At 47.7% G+C, this 20,993-nt stretch overlaps 1 protein-coding gene across 3 annotated transcripts in view; it reads left to right on the forward strand.

The window, feature by feature from the left end:
• rspo2 (R-spondin 2) overlaps nucleotides 1-20,993 on the forward strand; it is a gene marked incomplete at its 3' end in the record, with an annotated part of 57,354 nt that overhangs the window by 14,125 nt on the left and 22,236 nt on the right. For all 3 annotated transcript variants that reach the window (XM_083678177.1, XM_083678178.1, XM_083678179.1), the window contains exon 2: nucleotides 11,016-11,207. In XM_083678177.1, coding sequence (XP_083534303.1) covers nucleotides 11,016-11,207 — 192 coding nt within the window. The remainder of the gene's footprint in view (nucleotides 1-11,015; nucleotides 11,208-20,993) is intronic.

The following is a 20,993-nucleotide window of genomic DNA, read 5'->3' on the forward strand; positions in this document are numbered from 1 at the left end:
CCTGGCAGGGGGAGGATCTTGGAATGGAGGTAGCTAGGGCCAGGGAGAGGAGAGGGGGGGGGTGCGGAGGGAGAAACACGCAGGCCAGACACGAGCCGTGCTACATGGGGTGCAACAATGCTAAGCACGCCCGCCCTGTCAACTGATCACTGCCAGTGATGTCCCCTCTCCCTGCAGCACTGGGGGGGGGACGGGGGGGGGGGGGACGACCCACAGCTCAGCCACACTCAACAGCATGTGTGTGTCGGTGAATTACTGGACTCCCACCACATTGAGCTACAGGTGTGAAAATTAGGTGTGAGGTTTATGTGTGATAAATTACCAACAGGTGTGCTAATTTGAGCCATCACCTCCTCCTCCACACACACACACACACACACACCCCTTCTCTTTTGAAAGGAGAAAGAGCAAGAGAAAAACACATTTCACTCGCAGCTTGAGAGGAATTCAGGGAGTGGAAAATACCAAATATTTCGAGATTCTCCCTCAAAAAGAGGGGAAAAGAGAGAGAGAGAGAGAGAGAGAGAGAGAGAGAGAGAGAGAGAGAGAGAGAGAACAAGATGCTGAAGTAGGGTAGCAACATGAACCATATGTTTGTCTCCTAGTGCCTGCCCAGAGACAGAGCGATAGAGTCCATTCTGAGCGGTGACTCCCACAAGGATTGCACTGCAGAGTTGTAAACTTTGTAACACCTGCTCACACCTACGACCCTCTGTGGCAGAGCTCCCCAAACTGTGGCTGATGTGAGGCCTAGATAATCCCTCTCGAGAAAAAAGCGTTCCGAAAGGGTCCTTCAGGCTGTCCCTGTGGGAGAATCCTTTGAAGAACCCTCCTGAGTTCCACGTAGAATCATTTTGGTTCTACATGGAACCCAAATGGGTTCTTCAAATGGTTTCTCCCATGGATAGGGACAGCTGAAGAACCCTTTAAAGGTTGTTTTTTTTGGAGTGTATGGACGTTTATTTTTCAAACTATTTTCTTTCAGTTACCCAAGTCTGATTTTTTTTTTTTTTGCCTCCCAACTCTGATGGTAGGTCCAGAGACTCAGCAAACCCCTCTACTGGACTGATGGGATCATGTTGGTCAAATGTTGGGAACCCCCCGTCTAGGAATACAAACAGCCCACCCTGTATGGAGGCAGATGTTGTGGAAAACTATCCCACACAGTAGCTGTGAGATTATTCAGATTGATAGTAATTGAGAGCATGCCCCAATGTTGAACAGAGGAACTGCTGTACCCTTCCGTACCTCATGTAAATTAAATAAATCAAGGGTTTAATCTAGTTACTAAATGAAGCTATCAAAACAGCCATGCTTTTAATGTAATGTGGTCAATGGCTGAACAGTATTGCAGTTGTTTTCACTACCACTGACTGCACTGTAAATCCATTAATAGGATCCACAACCCATGGATTGGATGTGACAGTTGGGCTTCTCCACCGCATCAAACTAGTTCTGACCATGGAATTAGAATTCATAGAACAACGGACATTCTTATTCAAATCAACGTTCTAGTTCTATGCTTTCTGACTGCTTTTTCTGTGGGATTTTTTAGTTCGAATAAGGCTATGGATAAGGGGGTTTCCATCTTTTTACTCTTCTTTAATGGTCAGGGTTATTCTCATTTGAGTGTCCATCAATTTGATGAAACGTGGGAAACGACCACGGTACATACCACGCCACGGGGGTCAGCCACCCCTTTTCATTTTCCTAAAAGTGGAAATAACGAGGTTTCTTTCACGTGAGGATATCCAGATGTGTGATTTGTGACCCGGTACATGAGACTTAAGTCGGGATCCATCGTAAAGAAATTAATACGAATGTGAACCAACCTGGAGTGTTCTTCTAGACTTGGATAGAGTGCATGGTGGGGCGAGAGCTATGGAGGAGCCCCTCACAGAGTTGTAGAGCTAGACAGATAGGTGAAAGGTCCGAAGAGTGTTTCCAGATTGTGTCTGAAACGCATCGCGGATTTGAAGGGCTTCGTACAGTGTTGGAGAATGAATGGACGGTGTCAAATAGATGGAGCAATACAGAGTATGATCAAACGGTCATGGTCAGGGTTACGTTTTCTAAGGAGTGCATACGACCATGTTGAGAAACCAACGACCCCTGTACAACTGAGCAGGCAGGATAGGAGAGTGGGTGAATATGAGTCACTCAGGCCTTGAAGAGGAAAATACGTTTTTCATTAATGAAGGCCAAGTGCTCTCTTCATGAAAAGGACATCAATAAAAGTCAGCTCAGGCAGAGTGTTGTGACACAGTTTGAGTTGTAAAACTGAAATGGGAAGCTTTTAAGGATTGAGTGGACTGGGTCAGCGAGGTGACTTCAGAGAGAGAGAGAGAAAGAGAGAGAGAACGAGTGAATAAGTGTAAAATTGAATGACTCATCGTTTGATTCAGTAAGTGGTTGAGTGAAGGAGGCCAATTCAAAGGAATACGCTGTTCTGTGGGGACACTGTTCTACCTGACACTGAGTCAGTGGTTTTACCTGCTCAAAGACCAAAGACTTTCCTATTACTTATATAGATGAAGGGATCGTTTTATTGGTATGTATTTAACACTTTACATTAAGTTTACCCCTATACCTGTGTAGTGACACTGTATTAACAACATTGTACAGTATGAGTTTGTGAAGTTGAGCTGTTTCTACACAGGTACAGGGACAACTTAATGTCAAATTTGACCTCTTATTGTGCATGAAAATGCTTGCACACGCTAGCTTTGGGCTGTGCCACGAATCCCCATCCTCCTGTTCTCTGTTTTAATAAGCAGGTTCAATTCACATTGCTGCCTGTTTTACCCATTCACTGCTATGCAAGAGATCTCTAGCCTTTCAAGTGATGTGATCAAATCTCTCCTTGCCTGCCTTTGCCTTTGGTGGGTGTGTGTCACAGGGAACACATTGGTTAAGCTAATAAGTCTGAGAACAAATGGGTTTGCTCAGACACATGCTGCAAAATCATTATAAGCAGCAGGATTGTCCTAAATTATAAACATGTGCATACAGTACGATCTGTTAAAGTAAACTGGGAAAGAAGAAAAAAACACCCCAAAAAAAACACAGAGAGATCCTAAATCTTGACTATTTCCAGCTGGAAAGGAGTCAGAGGCGAGTCCAACATATTTTCTGCTAAATTGCAACCGAAATGTGCCTTCAGCGCATAAGGCTGGTGTGCCCACCCCCTACACCCCCTACCCCCCTGCCACCCCCACCTCCGTATTTTTTTTCTAATTTTTGAGAGAAGTGTGACTTCCAGAACCATGACAAATAAAGTCATATGCTTAAAATGTGGGTGGTTTGATGTCGTTTTCCATGTACCGACTTTAACAAGCTAGAACAATGTTGAGCCCGTTCTGGGGGCTGGTTAACATTGGGGGCGGGCGGTTCTGAGTGTTTTACTGTGTGGAATTGGCTCCTCAGCCTTTCACTGCTGCTGCAGTGTAAGCCCTCCAGGGTTACGTGGTCGGGAGAAAGATCCAGAGAGCGGTCAGGTCTCACAGTTCGATCTGAGGCCAGTCTGTTGGCGGTTGCCATGGTGTCCCGCATCTCTCTCGCCCAGGGGTGGCAAGCGAGGCAGGCAACATCCAGCAGGACCACTGCGTTACTTGGCGGGGGGGGGGGGGTGGCGGCTTTTCTCTCTTTAACCGAATAACAGTAAGCTTACACCATCATTGAGGGCGAAAAAAGAGACAATAATCGCCTCAATGCTATGAAGAAAAGTACACATATATAGTTCTGTTGGCGAATGTTGTTCTCACCACATAAGAGGAGAAATCCCTCCCTTAACCAGGCTGCGGCAATGTACTGTAGCTCGCGAGGCCTGAGGTTTCCCTGCAATGTCTCCGAGCCGTTTGCATCAATATAGATGTATGAAGAAGAAAGTAATAGACCTACATCTTATTTCTGGCACGGTCATCGTATAGCCAATATATTTCTCTATTACATTAATATATATACTGTTTATATATATATATGTACACTAGATATTATTTCAAAAACTTTGGCAAGCATCACAACTGGTTGGCTACATAGCTTGGGTTATTAGATTTAAATACCAGAGCCCCTTGGAGACCTATAAGAATAGACCCTCTTGTATTATATTCTGTGCATTTTGCCCTGAATTCACGGCTGTAGAACTGGAACAAGCTTCTTAGTCAAAATGTCTCCCATTAATTCCCCCCTCTACACAGACATGCACATCAGCAGTTAATCCAGGCCTGAGTGAGTTTTGATGCAGATCATGTATTACTTGTCTATTTTGACTGAGCTTGATATCCCATGATGAGAGAGAATGGCTCAGGGTTTTAACCGCCCCTGGCTCTTGTAGCAACCCTCCTCTGCCCTCTCATGACATCCCATAATGCACAACAGAATAAACACAACATGAGCCTTACTGCAGTGATGTGGGCAAGTTCACTTTTCCATCCCCGGGCGGGCCGGCAGAGGGTGGAGGAGGGGCTATTAGCGCTGTGTGCGATTTCCTACAGGGAACAATCAAAGTTCCTCACATAAAACAAACAAAAAAATGATGTGCAATTTGCCTTTTTTATGGTTTAAAGTTGCACCAAAGTCGTAATGAGTCAGTGTGTATGATGTCATGGAGAACGGTAAGTGCGTGAGAGGCAGGAGGTGGTTGGCCGCGGTCTGGGCCCCACAATCTCCCACAATCCCCTGCATGTGGGGCTTTGGCAGCAGATGGCGACGCCCGTCACGCTTCCATCGGAGTCGTTAAACGTACCTGAGACAGACCAGGTTTCTCCTGGATCTCACTCAAGCTCTAATTGCTCTTGAGCGAGGTTCAAAACAAACCTCCCAGCTCTTGCCTGCTGCCCTGTTGAATGAACGTGCCACGCTCCAAACATGTCGTCATGCCCCATATGACTGTTGTTTCGCATGAATGGAGGACCAAACTTTGTGTTCACCTGAATGAATGAGAATTCATCTCTCTCTGGAACAGGGCACAGTATCACTAACTCTCTTGGAAGAACATTCTACCTCTCAATTTGGATTGAATTGGATTTGATCTGGTTTCCTTTCGTAGTCTGCAGACGGTGAATGTTTTAAATATCGTCTTTAGATTTAACCACACAGTTTGTTCAGTCTATCCAGGGAGACAAATCAAGAAACATTATGGAGATTGGTTGAGAACAATTGAAGAACAGTTGAAATGGAGAACTTTCCAGTTCCCAAATTTGAACAGAATTTGTTAAAGGGATGGTTCAGCCTATTTTCATGTTTAGGTGAAATATCATCTAGCCAGTAGTGAAGTTTCTCAGGAGATTTTAGCATGTAATTTCAACAATGCTAACTTAAGTGCTTTGGAATCCTGTCTATTGGAGAGGGCACTGCTAACTGTTAGCCTTTACTGCGGTAACAAATTGGAGAATAGAGAACCGTGGAAGCTTTTACTAACTGGCCTATGGGGACGACTCAGGGTAACATGATATTTCACCAAAACATGAAAATAGGCTGAACCATCCCCTTAAATGGTGAAAACCAGCTTTACATAACGAGTATGGAAAAAACACAATGGATGAATTTCACTTCGAATTACTTCCACTTCAGATGTGTCCACTATAAACTGTCCCTTTAGATTTCTCACTCTAACACTTTCTCCCGCAAACAGCTAGATTTTCTGTTTGTGGCTGTGGAGCTTTTGAAGAAATATTCTTCATGTGGTGCCTGTAGAAGACAAAATATGAACCAGCGACTATCTCAGCCCATCTTTTACTTCACGTCAAACGTCAAACTCCAAATGATTTGTAATATTTGTCTTGTCTGCTGGTGGAGGACTCAGCGCTAAGGAGTTGTTGTGGTGCGTCTTCTCTAGTGATGTTCAAAGCAGCCCTGGCCTTTGTAAATACAGTACTTCAGGCACGGAGGGATCATTAGATAACCTTCAGAAGTGGCGGCTGTGGACATGTTTTGTTTGAAGTAATATTCATTCTGTGGCTGAAACTGTAAACTATGTTGGTTTATCATGGGAAGGGAGAGGCGTTTTTTAATGATGTGCTCGCATTTTCGGCTCACACAGTCTGAAACATATGGTGTGCGACCGGGTCCATAGCTTCACAATGACCATTCCAGCCGGCTACTTTGTGTGATTTGGTCACTTCTGTTTTATGTGATTGATTAAAGAGAAAACAAAATAACTGAACACTGCATGTTTCTTGTAAAAACAAAGCATGCGAGCATGTGTCAAAATATGGTTTGCATTTTGATGGCTCGGTTTTGAATGTATCTGCTGTTTAAGAAAACAGTTTATGTACCAGTAACAGGCCAGCGCCATAACTCATAACACAACATACTATTGCTATGTTTCAAAGCACACTTTGGTGCCAAATTAGGTTAAAATGCTGTAATTTACAGAAAGCCCAAAATTCCGCCAGACCGACACACTTTGATCATCTCCTCTCTAGTGTGACTTGAGGCGCTCAGACACTGATCATGACTTAATCTCTCTCTCTCTCTCTCTCTCTCTCTCTCTCTCTCTCTGTCTCTCTTTCTCTCTCTCTGTCTCTCTCTCTCTTTCTCTCTCTCTCGCTCTCTCTTCATCTCTCTCTCTCTCTCTCTGTCTCTCTCTCTCTTTCTCTCTCTCTCTCTCTCTCTGTCTCTCTCTCTCTCTGTCTCTCTCTCTCTTCATCTCTCTCTATGTCTCCTATAGCTGTTTATACATCTGCGTCGCATGGCTTTCAAAGTTTCTCTGAGAGGCACTTCAGCTTGCAGACCGATGAAGCAGAGCCTTCTTCATAGATGTCTGTCTGATCAGCTTGCAATAGGGCCCATCTCCCCTCTGGCTCTCTCTGTCAGGCACTGACACTGACACTGTTGTCTCTCTCTGTCAGGCACTGACACTGACACTGTTGTCTCTCTCTGTCAGGCACTGGCACTGACACTGTTGTCTCTCTCTGTCAGGCACTGACACTGACACTGTTGTCTCTCTCTGTCAGGCACTGACACTGACACTGTTGTCTCTCTCTGTCAGGCACTGACACTGACACTGTTGTCTCTCTCTGTCAGGCACTGACACTGACACTGTTGTCTCTCTCTGTCAGGCACTGAACTGGTGGACTCCGAGCACCCCTAGAAATGCCTGGTATTGTTTTGTTTTTGTGTGTTTTTTTTTTTTTACATTATTTGAACATAGTTTGAGGAACTGTAGGATATCTAATCTCATGTTAAGCCCAGATATTCAGATCCATGTGTTGGTTGAACTTGTTGATTGTCATTCATACGCCCTTACTCCACTCCGAGAGTCATGTGCCTTTGAGTTGGGAGCTGGCGTGGCCGAACAGTCTCGTGATGCTTCGAGTCTACTTCTATATCGTGACTTTGAATTGTTTACCATCGATAGAATGGCTCATACTTTTGATTCCTGTCTCAGTGAAAAATGAAACATTCTGGTCTGGCATTCATAAAACAGACGGAACGGACACACCATGCTTGTAGTGGTTGTTGAGTCTCGCAGCCCGGAAACAACACAGTTGCTTTTTTTTTCTTAGCTTGATACAGATCGGGTTCATATGTGTTTGCAGTCTGGGTTCATATAGAAAACGTAGTCCTACCTCCTTTTTTCTTTTTTTTTTTTATGAAGAACCAATTGTGTATTAGGTTTTTATTGATGAATGCCTGAAACCAGTTGGCAATGGACAGATTGAGGTAAAACGATTGAGCCAAACATGGTCCCTTCCCGCCTCCCAGTAGAGTAGAACGTGAGTTGGACTGTTCTGCCCCAGACACACTGAATCATGGCCTCCTCCTCTCCTCCAACATACCTGTGGGCTGCACTTAGAAGGCCTTCTCCCCAGATACACTCAATCTGATCCAAACGTCTCGCTGCGAGCAGGACCCAAAAATGTTTCACTCGCATTTCCTTCCCTTTCCCTCCTCGTTTTTTTTTTTTTTTTTTTCGTTCATAATTGTCGGATGTGGGATTCCGCTGGATCTGAACGGTGCATGCTGTTGTTAGCCTCCATCGGCATGTGTTGCGAGATTAGCAACGAGCAAAACAAATGTTCTTCTAAGTCAAACAGAGAGCGGGAGGAGAGAGGAGACGCCGTGAGCCAGAGGCTATGTGCCCGATGACGGATTGACCAATGGGCTTGGCTTGATCAGACAACACAGCGAATGAAATGCCCGGTTTAATGCTGTTTATAGTAAGCACATTCTTTGTTCTACCACCGTGAAAGGAGATGAGCCAAAAGCGTCGCTGGTCAGATCAAGAGGGAGGCTAGCCCCGGCCAGATGACGAAAGACGGGACAAAGCGTCGTGATGTAGCCTACTGCCACGCCATTAACCTCCCCCCCTGTTACATCTCCCGTTCTTCGAAGGAAGGAAACGAAGTCGCCAGCTTCTTCTCACAAACTCCTGACTCCTGCCAAGCCCTTGTTTCGATGTCTCTCAACGTTGTGCTAATAATCACGTTTGGGGGAGGAAGAGGGAGGAGGAGGAGAGGGGGGGGGGGGGGGGGGTGGGGAAGGGGGGCTGGGGGGCTGGGGGGGGGGGGGAGTAGTACATTTGGCCAATTTGCTGTGAATGTCAGCTCACTGTAAACACGTCCAAATTGTGTATGCCATAGAAATGCACGATGATGATGTGGTGAGGTTAGAAAATGCCCCGGTTTATTTTGTCCTTACGGAGAGATTGACAGAATAAAGCATGATATCTGTTTGCCTGGAATATCATTACTCTGCGGCATTGTTATCTTTGAAAATTAAGCTTTATTGACTCCCTGCGCTTTCATTGCCAGTTTGAGTCGAGACAGAAGCAGGTTTAAGGCCCCTGAAGTTGAGGGAAAGAGGAAGGCATGTTTGGATTGGGATGTTTTATGGTTATTCTAAATCCACATGGAGCTCAGAATATGGCATAATTTAAATGGATGTACTGTGTGGATGCGCTATATTACACGTTATCTGAAAAGCGTTTTCTCTGACATATTAAGGCCTCTCTCGTCATCTCTCAGTGTGTGTGTGTGTGTGTGTGTGTGTGTGTGTGTGTGCGTGTAGTGTGGAGATGAGCCATCACCAGCCTCAGTGATGAATAGCCCAGCTCTGTAGCCCACCGAGCAAACGCTAATCTGTACATGATCGATGAGGTGTCGTACTGAGCCTTTTCCCTGGAGTCGCTCAGAGACACACTCTGATCATTACTTAATCTCTCTCTCTCTCTCTCACTCACTCACTCACTCACTCGCTCCCTCTCTCTCTTCCTCTCTTGCTCTCTCTCTCTTTCTATCTGTCCTTCTTTCCCTCTCTGTCCTTCTCTCTATGTCCCTCATTCTCTCCCTCTCTCTCTCTCTCTCTCTCTCTCTCTCTCTCTCTGTCTCTGTCTCTCCATCTCTCTCTCTCTGTCTCTGTCTCTCCCTCTCTCTCTCTCCTCCCGCTCTTCCAAGACAGAGTGCAGTCTGTCTGGCAGACACCGCTTCCCAGTAAATACTGGTTCTCTACTTCAACGCTGTGGGGAAGAATGAACCCATGATGTCTATCTAACACTGACTCACTGACATCTCCGTTTGCTGGTTTTCACATGATTACAAACTGCTGCCCCCCCCACAAACCCCCCCCCCCCCCCCCCCACCCCCAGTCCGTTTTGAGAGAAATGTAATATGCGGATTCATGGCCAACGCATCAGAGACATGTTCTGATCTGTCTCAGTCTCCCCCCCCCACCCACCCCCCCCCCCCCCCCCACACACACACACACACCCGCCCTTCACATCCATACATGATGACTTATTAAGCGTTGTGGTAGGTCTCTCTCTCTCTCTCTCTCTCTCTCTCTCTCTCTCTCTCTCTCTCTCTCTCCCGGTTCGGAGCCGTTATCCTATCTCTGCCCGGGATATTTAAGACTTGGCGCCAATCAATAGCAGCGTCTCTCGTCTCCTTTTCGCAGCGATCGTACAACAGCACGCTGCCCCAAGGACATTTTTCCTGTAAACGTTGGATCGCTTAGGAGTTTACATCGAGAGACGGGTTATTACGGAACGGACCCGGCTGTTACTGGCTCCATTGTCCTCCGCAAAGCAAGGCAACCCGAGCCGGCCCGGAGTCACCGCGGTTTTGTAGGCTTTCATCGGGCCGTCTCAATGCGACGACACCAGAATTAATGAGATATTCACATTCAATAGTGATCAACATCAAAAAATGGAGAGAGAGAGAGAGGGGGGAACCAAAGTTTGCCTGAATGACAAATTGTTGAATCAGTCAAATTTCCGCTGACATATCTATTACTGTGTGCTATGCTGTTTATATTGCGGCGTTGCACTTTTCAACCGTCAGGAGTTTTTTTTTCTCTCGCCCCGGTTGAGTCTGTTGCCTCAAGTTCACCTCTTTGTCCTCACCGCCGAGGCCATCCGCAGTGCTGGAGGACCACCATGGTGGAACCGTGGTACTATTCCTGAACTCCTGTACTGTATCAATGCTGCAGCAACGTACTATACACAAAGACGAACCAGAGTCCTATAGAACTCTTGATAGAGCCCTCTCGTTGGGCTGGATTCCCAGACACAGATTAAGCCTAACCATGATTACACAGGAACGACCGACCAGTGGCAGTCGTACACAGTATAGTTGTCTGACAGAGCCAAGTCATACAATGCTGATACTATTACAGAGCTCTGCTACACTGGTGCTACAGTGACAGACAGTCGATATTACACAGAAACAATCAACAAGTAGCAGTTGAAAAGTTCTCCATATTGCCCAGCCATGAAATGCTGTTTTTTCCCAGACATAGTTGAATTCAATGGAGTGGCATCCATTGAAATGATGATTTCATCCAAAAATGAATTGGCTTAAGCTGTGACCTGGGAAAACCGTCCCATAGTGATTTGAATCAGGCTTGTGCCCATGTTCAGCCTTGAGTTTAACACTGTAATGTTGTGTATATACTGTATCATGTTGTATTTCTGCAGCACTAACCACCCTGTGTGTGTGTGTGTGGTGTGTGTGTGTGTGTGTGTGTGTGTGTGTGTGTGTGTGTGTGTGTGTCTCTCTCTCTCTCTCCTGCAGCTACCTATGGAGCGTACCCCATCTGTAAAGGCTGCTCGTCTTCGTGCTCCAAGGACAACGGCTGTGTGAACTGCCAGCCCAAGCTCTTCCTGTTCCTGCGGAGGGAGAGGATGAGGCAGTATGGCGAGTGTCTCCACGCCTGTCCATCGGGATACTACGGAATGCGCTCCCCTGAGATCAACATGTGCTCCAGTAGGTGTCGTCCCGCCCCCCCCACCCCCCCCGGCCCATCTCCCGCAGCCTCCCGCACCTCCCCCTCACTCCCTCCTCTTCCTCCTCCATCACTCCCCCACGTTCCCCATTCCGTCATTCCCTCACACCCCCCACTCACCCCCCCAAACTCCCCCAAGCCCCCCCTCTCCTCCCCCACTCCTCAGCTCCCCTATTCCCGCCCCTCTCTCCCTCACCTCCCCGACCCCCCCCCCATCTCCCCCGGCTCCCCCGTCACATGATTTATTGTCTCGAGACATGTTCCTTATCCAAGAGAGACACACATACCTCACATTGTGATCCATTTGCACAGGTGGATGTTAGTAGTAGGGCCTGGGCCTCTCTCTCCCCATATCAACTGTGTAGACTGACTCAGTGTGGGATCCGAGCCTGTGCTTATGCCCCTGCCTCCACCCACGTAGTTTACATTTCAGAGACTGTTAGAAGGTGTTTTGGATGGCGACAAGAAACAGGGTTGTTTACAGACACACAGGATAACTTGCCGTCGTTCAAGTTCTAAGATTACCGTTTGTTTATGAAACCTCAGTAACACTGTCCCAGGGTCTCCAGATAAATAATACCAGCAGCGCTGCCATGTCCAGATTGAAGCAGGTGAACTGGGCTAATGAATTCAAGGCCCCCCGGTAAAGCTAATCTGTGATCTCATCCTGGGAGCATTTATCCTGCCTAAATTCGATAAAGAAAATTAAAAAAGAAAAACAATCAAATTATATATATTTCCATCCAACCATCCGTTTTAATATAACAATTCTTGTTCGGTTGGATTTATGCGCTGCGGTTGACGTGCTTCGTTCTAGACGTATCAGCGGAGCTAGATGTTGTTTGGATTCCATAACGTAAAACAGACAACACCTTAAGCCCACACACCCTTTGAATTATGCTTTCTATATTAAAACCGAACAGGCGAAGAGAGAGGGAAAAAAAAAAAAAAAAAAAAACCCACAGGGTTCTCATGGCTCTCAGGGAAGAATAATACAAAAATCCAATTAATGAAATATCTCCCTCTCCTCTCCTCTCTCTCGGCCCTGCTCCCCTGTCTCATAACCTTATTTTAACATGGAGTCTGGTGAGGGAGAAGCACGCTTTATGGGTCTTTGCAGAGCCCGAGGTGTTGGCTGAGTGTTTCATGTGAAAACAGAGAGAGGAACTTGAACCCATCGGGTTCTGTGAGCCAAACTCCTGACAGACACGGTGAAACGAAGCCCCAGAGGAGAGTGTCAAGACCTCCAGGTCCAATAAGCCAGACACGCTGCAGACATACACTATAACACACAGGAAAACCATTTGCTTACCCAATCACACAAACATGGACACGGACACACACACACATGGATGTGGACACACACACACACACACACACACACACACACACACATAGACATGGACACGCACGCACGCACACACACACACACACACACACACACACACACACAAACCGCATGCAAATAGGCTACGCCCATTGGTTGTGTGAAACATCACAAGGGAGGATAGCATGTTAAAGTCTGAAATGTTTTGCTTTTAGTAAACGGCTGGAGCTGGTATCAATTGAAGCCTCCCTCCCCAATACTCCCCACGTCTCACCCCCCCCCCCCCTCTCCCCCCTCCCCCCGTCCGGTCCCCCCCTGCACAGTGCACACACATCCCCATCTCATCTCGGTTCCCCACAATAAACGAGGAGAAGGAAAGGCCCGCAGTCATTTCACCCTATCTTCATACGTCTGGGGAAAATCGAAGGAGAAAGACATCTTGTTCTCTTGGTGGAGAGTCATTTGACTTCCCACTCACCCCCCCCACACCCCCCGCGCCCGCCACCGCCATCACCCCACTGTCTCTCCGGTTTTTGATTTAAAACGGTAGTGATGTGCGGCAGGATAATCTTGAGTTCCCCCTGCGAACACAGCGCTCTCAGAACTCAACCTCACACTGTCACGTAGCATCAGATCTCCGGGCAGCGCCTCACTTTGATGTGATCGCTGCGTTTCAGTTCAGGACTTCATAATCCAGCTTCGCGTTTGACCTTTCCCTCCCTAAGTTGCGCTCTTCATGTCATTTTGACAGAACCGTTCCCGGTCTGTCGGACCGTTAATAGGATGTTCTACAGGGTTGGCTCCCCAGATAATCGCCGGGTCACTGGGAGCGATTCGCGGGGCTGACACGGACGGCAGCTGGTCGTTCAGACCCGGTGACACCGGGGTGGGTCGGTTGGTTGTCTATGCAGAACATACGCACGCGTGCACGCACGCACGCACGGACACACACACACACACACACACACACACACACACAAACACAAGCACTCTCTCTCACACACACACACACACACACACACACTCTCACTCACGCACACACACACACACAAACACAAACACAAACCCGGTGTGGGTGCGTGCTCCTGCTTTCCGAGGGTTCTGGAACGTGGCATTACGTCTCTGTTATCATGGGGCTTTAACAACAGGCTCTGAAATCACTTAAGGAGCAGCTGCTTATTATTACACCAGAGTTTGTCTGTGTGATCTTATCTCATTCAAGAATGTTTTGTGGACTGCCTGGGTAAAAAGCAAACCAAAGCCAGAGAGAGAGAGAGAGAGAGAGAGAGAGAGAGAGAGAGACTTACACACTCTCTCAGACACTCTTGAGTCTGGAATCCCAGGGTAAGTTCCACACTCAGAGCCCAACAGCCCTCTCTTGACAGATACAAGGCGTTGGGGGAAGACAGAGAGAAAAGGCACTAGGCACAGTCTTCAGTGTGCTTATAATCACATTGTGTTAACAAGGTGTTAGAGAGAGAGAGAGAGAGAGAGAGAGAGAGAGAGAGAGAGAGAGAGAGAGACACTCTGAGTCAGGGCAGGTTCCACACGCAGGCCCAAAAAGCCTTCTTGACAGATCGTAGGTGTTAGGGGAAGACAGAGTGGGCGCTAGGCACACTCTTTAGCGTGCTTATAACCACATTGTATTAACAAGGTGTTACATATGCCGTGAGTAACTGTTTTGGTAACCTTTTCGTATGGGGGGGACATATTAGGCCCTAATTCGTAGCTTATAAGTTGCTAATTAGGCTATTTTTTGGGGGGGTTTTACTAACCATTTATTAGGTCTTTATTCAATATGTTCTTATTTTTTTTTATGTTCTTATGTTATTAGTCATGTAGTTAGACGGTAGATGTGATTTCAGCAACCCTCCAATAACAGTGTTATTACACAGGGAAAGGGCCAGCTTAAAGTAAAGAGTCACTGTCATTAGCTTCAGATATGCGAATAGTCAGGGTTTCGCCGCATGCGTTCACATCAGCCATTCCCCACCTGTTGCCTACAGTACTGTATCAGTCAACTGTGTTTTCATCTGGCTTAAAATATTAGGAGTTGAATGGTGGATAACGGTATACTGACTTTTACGGGAGTGCAAGTGTTGACAGGGACAGCATGAGAGTAATACTCCAAGCAAAGCTTCCTCCCAAGCCTTTTAGTCTGGGATAGATTGTCCCTACATGATCCCGCCCAACCCCCCCCCCCCCCCCCCCGCACAAGCAAGCCCCTCATGGCTCTGCACCACTCACACAGCAACACACACACACACACACACACACACACACACACACACACACACACACACACACACACACACACACACACACAGAAACCCCAGCACTGTCCCCTGCCAGGGTGGAAAACCTGTCTAGCAAAGCCTGAGATTGCCAATACCCTGGAAGTGTGGTTCAAATATCACAGCTCGTCCAGTGCCAGTATATATGCCACTTGAGACTCCTCTTGTCGGAGGCGATTTTTATAATACCATTTCTGATGTCTTTTTATTGCCTTTCTCCTCCTAAAAGTCCAATACTAAATACCATTGTTGTATTTCTTACTGGTTTGTCACATTTTACAACAGCGCTGGAGTTTGGATGATAGGTGGGCTGGGTTTTTTAAAGGGCACCGTGGGTATTCGGTGGGTCGGAAGTGTGGATGGGAGCCACACGTAAGTTCTCAAGGCCAAATGGGTACCAAAGTTCCTGAGTATAGGAACTAACCCATAATACCATGAGCTACGTTGGCAGCACCGGCATACTGCTACAGTCTCTCTCTCTCTTTCTCTCTCTCTCTCTCTCTCTCTCTCTCTCTCTCTCGCTCTCCCTGTGCGCCTGTGGGTATTTCCATTGCACATTTTAACCAGAGAAAAAGACCAGTTGCTTTTGGCCTTTGAGCCTTACCGAGGGACGGTTAATCATCACAGCTTTACAAACCACACTTTCAGATTTTGCCAGACAATACAATGGACACACCAAACCCAATGTTTCTCTGAGGACATCATAAGAACAGTTCTGCGCGTATGGTTTTCTATGACACTGTGTAATTGTGCACAGTGTGAGTGGACGGGCTGTCTTTATATCCACCCACTAGGCTAAGCCATACAGCTGTCCGTATGTCGGAGCTGGCTAAACTGATACATCAGGGAGAGCCACGGCATCTCCAATAAGCTAGGGCTCTGCAGGGTGTAGTCAGGCCCCAGGGACCACTGACATATCTGTCTGTCATCTCTCCCCTCTCTGTGCCATTTTGACTGACATTAACACCACCACTAGCCCGCCCAGCCCCTGTGTGAGGGGAGCTGAAGAGCAACCTTGTGTAAAAAAAAAACAGACTGGGGAGAGGAGAGAACATGCAGGCTTGGCCTTGTCCATGACCTCCTGCCATCTTCAGGTCCCCAGGACATGGCTGGTTGGCAGCGACCAAGCCAGGGGTGACATGTCAGCCAAACCCAAACCCCAGAAGCCTCTACGCAGACCCAGTCGAGTAGGTGAGAGCGGCGGCCGAGCGCTGCTTCTCCTCCGTCAAGCTTGGAGAGGAACGGTGGAAAAACGGGCCGTGTTTTCCCCTCCGCCGTGCCAGGGTCTTCTCAGAGAGCATGGAGTCTCCCACTGCTCGACATCAGGCCTGCTGGTTAGCGTTCTGGATCCGTTTGGGACTTTGTAGTCGACCGATGATTGGTTTGACAACTCAACCGGCCACCCACACCAAGCTCACAAGAAAGACCCTCTCAACACATTCTTGAAACGCCGACCGATCTTTGAGAAATAACACAACACACAAGACACAAGTCCTGCGTTTACATTTTTTTCATGAATGAATATTCAGATAAATAAATCAAGTGATTGCATATGGCCCTGTCAGATGTCTATGGAACAGCATGGCTCTGAGGTTGACACTCAGCTTTGAGTGTCCCTGATCTGATTGGTTGACTCTCCGTCCAGACCACAGCCAAAGAGAGCTGCTGCCAGGCGTGCACGATTAGATCACCACGGCGCTTGATGAGTCAACTCCAAATGCACTTGACATTGAAACCGCAGAAAACCGATACAGCGGAATGTGTACAAGGAGTGCAACTCAGGCTGACACAATAACTTTTTCAAAACCTCACTCTCCTCGCCCGATGACTGGGTTGCCTTTGAATACCTAAACAAACTGAACAGACATCTGTTACAGTCATATGTATATGAATCCGGGCAGGCTGGTGGAGACAGACATCGGAGGACGGGCTCAGGGCAATGCAAGGAATGGAACGGCGTGTTTGAAACCATGCCTCGTTCCATTCCGTGCATTACCACGAGCCTGTCCTAAGATCACTGCCTTCGCCAGCCTCCCCTGGTATGAATGCAACATATACCGACATTCTTAACCTTCAAACTTCACTCTCCCCAGCTCCTGACTGGATGCCTTTGAATACCTACCGGAGCAGAAACATCAGGATTTTCCGCCACTCGTATTAATTGAGCCGAGAATCATACAGACCAGTAGATAATGATGATAAGATGGTTAAGGCTCAAGAAGAACATTGGCCGTCCATCGGATTCCAGCGCGGCTGTACCGGTCCAGATCTGATGACCTCATTACTTCCTATTAGTCTCCCAGAGGCACCTAGAGGAGACTGTAAAGTTGGCTCAGAGGTTAATCCCATAGAGAGAGAAGACTAACCTGCCTCCCGTGTGCCTGGGCCCTGGGACTAGAGCCAGGCAGCCATGTTTCTTAACTGTCCGGTTCTGTGGTCTTTTTTTACTGGAGCTGCCCACTTGGTCCCCACCTGTCGATATGATCTTCATTCATTATGATCTGAAAAGGCAAAACTTGATCCTATATTATTCATTATGATCTGAAAAGGCAAAACTTGATCCTAGATTATTCATTATGATCTGAAGAGGCAAAACGGATCCTAGATCAGTACTCTGACTCTGAGACGCTTTATGAATACGTACCCCGGTCTCTCTCGTAAAAATAAATAAATAAAAAAAACCCAGAGAGGTCATGCTGATATTCCCTGTGGGAGCCTCCGTCTATCCTCTGTACTACACCCAGCTCTGCTCTACTCCTAAATAGCCTCCTTCTATCCTTTTTCCCAGCATTGCCACAGATAGCTTCTGTGCTGATAATCTGACAGAGGGATATCTATCTGATAACCTGACAGAGTGATCTATGTCTGTCACGATGACTCCCCCCTCAAAGGCATCTGCCTCTGATGACCTTTGACCCTTGAGCACTGACAGAGCTAGCTAGCTAGCGTCTCAGGATTCTGTTCCTGTCACCCGTATTGATGAGTCACTGACAGAGCTAGCTAGCTAGCGTCTCAGGATTCTCTTCCTGTCAGCCCCATATTGATGAGTCATTTTCAAGAGAATGACATATTGTATTATATTATGAAGTCTCCCAGAGACTCACTACCACCAGTGTTTCCCTTTTAAAGGGTCTTTCTGAAATTGAAATGAAACCTACTTTCTCAATCCAAATTGTAAGATGACCCCTGCCGTTTCTGTGTGCCGTTCTTTCAGTCAGCGAACCGGTGGCTTCACCTTGGCCGCTGTTTGTTGTCAATAAGTGAAGGTTGCACAACAAGCTGGGGCTTGAGACTTGAGCGCCAGATGTTCTTTTTTTTCCTTCTCTTTTTTTTTTTTGCCCTCTGTGTTTGGGGAGAGAGCGAGGGACTCTCAGGTGATGACAGGCCTGGGAAGGCTCGCGTCAGACAAGGGGTAGAGAGGCAGCGCTGCTTTCCAATTACTCCCGTGATTTACTAGCTGTTGTTCCCTTCTGTCCTGGTTCCTGACGTGGTATCGACACCCAGGCCCCATCGAGGTCTGGTTACAGAGGAACAAAGAGATGAAGAGAGACGGAGAGAGACGGAGGGATGGAGAGATGAAGGGAGGGTATATAAGAGGAGAGCGCATCCTGCCTTTGTGTGGCCCTATACCCCATCCTCTGTATCAGTCACACACACACACACACACACACCGAGCCAAAATCTCTACAGCGCTGTGTAACCCTACCACAACGGCATGTTTATTAAACACGAGATAAGCGTGTGTGTGATATGTTTGGACCAGGAACGAGAGGAGGGTGGGTTAGACGGGGGGGCGGCGGGGGGGGGGGGTGGTGGGGTAGTGACAGAGAGATGGCAGACATGTCTATACTGTGACTCTTGTTGTTTTTTCTCTATGTGTAGTTTGTTCTGTGCGGTGTCGGCCTACATGCTGGCCTTTGAAGGGGTGATACATGCCTGATGCATGCTTGCTCACGCCACATTCCCCGGTTCCCGCCAACACCCACTTTGCAACTCAATTAGCTATTAGCTATTGAGTTTCAACTATGGCCTCCAGAGAGATCGTCTCGTACTTCAGGGATAGTCTTCGAGGGCTGGCACAGATTAAACCTAATCCCTGGACTAAAATGCATCTTCAGGGGATATTTTCTATTGGAAATGTTATTTAGTCCAGGCCTAGGCTTAACCTGTCTCTTGGTAACCGGCCCCTAGTGTTTAGTTAGATCCCAGTGGTGTGTACTTGACTGTACCTGGAGCCAGGTGACGACTGGACATATCAATGGTCAGTTATTAGAAGGGTGTGAGTGGTTGCTTGGTGTTCTTCTGTCTTCTCAGAAGGTAAACAACAGGGCCAGCAGTACAGTGGGTGTGTCTCCAGACAACTCTGATTGGAGTGTGTGTGTGTGTGTGTGTGTGTGTGTGTGTGTGTGTGTGTGTGTGTGTGTGTGTGTGTGTGTGTGTGTGTATGTGTGTGGCGGGTTTGTTTAGACTGGTCGGGAAAGCGTGAGAGACCAGAGTGAGTGGGCAGAGGCCATACTTAGGGGTTCAAAGTGAAGAGGGGAGGGACCCCCTGGTTTAGCAGGAATGTGAAGGAGGAGGCCTGATGGTTAACTGGAGATGGTGTAATTAAGGGGCGTGATTGTGAGAACCTTCCCTGGGCCCTGAGAGGGTCACAGATAAAAGAGCAGGCCCTCGCTCTGTTTGCGTTACATGTGGAAAATCACTAACTACTACACACATACACCGAAACACACACACACACACACACACACACACACACACACACACACACACAGTTACGCCTCCCAACCCTTAGAGACAGAGAGGACCAGATGCCACCATACCTGGGAAAAGCCCAGTAGACACTGAAAAGAGGACTGCTATTGGTTGGTTGGTTGGCTATAGATTGTGGTTACCCGACACTCTGAGCCGATTGGGTAATCGGGCCACTTATGGCTTCTAAGGAGCGTCATAAATTAAACAGCTCTGGGAGCCTCCTTTTAATCATGTGGGCCAGAGCGTCGCCCCCCTGGTGCCGCTGGTGTAATTTGGCCCCTGCTTGACGTGCTATTTGCAGGGTAGGAGTCGTGATGACACGTCCTCTGGCCGGTCGGCGCTGCGTTTCATCGCGCGTCAGGGCGGGGCGTGGGAGGATAAATGCGGCGGTGCGTTCCTCACTTAAACACATCAGCGTTCGTTTGGCAGCAGGGGGCTCGCTGTGTTTTTTGTTCCCCACCACCCAAACTCTCCACTACACCACTCTAACCACCCCCCCCCCCCCCACACACACACACACACACACGCACCCACACACTCCACCCTCATCTCAAAACCACAGTCATAATCGTTGCGAATCGCGCAAAACAAAAGAGGTTGCTCCAAGCCAGCTTCGTAATCACAAAAAGTCCTTCTTATTCCATCCCGATGTTGGAATGTTTGATAAATATATTTTACAGTCAACAAAACCCAAGTTTGGGCATGAGTTATTGCAGTAGAAAACATGTCAGAACCAAAACAGAATAGTGTAGTGTCCTGTTGAAGAAAAACGATCGGATTCTAACCTAGCTCTCCTGCATACCCAGGACAGTGTGAGCCCGCTGTGCTAAAGCCTTTCTCTGGGAGCCAAGGGATGTCCTCAGGTTTCAGGCTTTCAAAAAAGCTCGAAGAAGAGACTGTGTTGTGTCTGGACTGTAACATTGTAGCATGTCAGAGCGATATGACATGTTCTCCTGCCTGTGTTGTCTCGGGATTGTAGCATGTAGCATGTCAGAAGGATGTGATGGGTTTCCGGCCTGTGCTGTGTTGAGAGGAGGTCACGGTGAGGTAATCCTTTACCGAAGCACTTTCACACTGCTCACCCTCTCACAGGCTCACCCTCTTTCAGGCAAAACAAAAACTGAAATATAGCTTGTCCCTGGAGAGAGATGATTCACAGGGCATCAACCGGATAGTGGGGGGTGGGTGGGATGGGAGGGCAGTAATCCTATCAAGAAACCCCTTCAGCCCTCGACCAACTCCAGATGGCATGAGTGTTCTGTACTGGCTGGACCCTGACTGACAATTCTCTCCCCTCTTTTCTCCTCTTTTCTCATCCCTTCCCCCTTTCCTCCCCTCTCTTCCCCTCTCTCTTCTCCTCTACTCCTCTCTTTCCCCTCTCTCCCCTCTCT

The sequence above is a fragment of the Argentina silus genome (assembly GCF_951799395.1).
Source record: "Argentina silus genome assembly, chromosome: 10".
Lineage (NCBI taxonomy): Eukaryota > Metazoa > Chordata > Actinopteri > Argentiniformes > Argentinidae > Argentina > Argentina silus.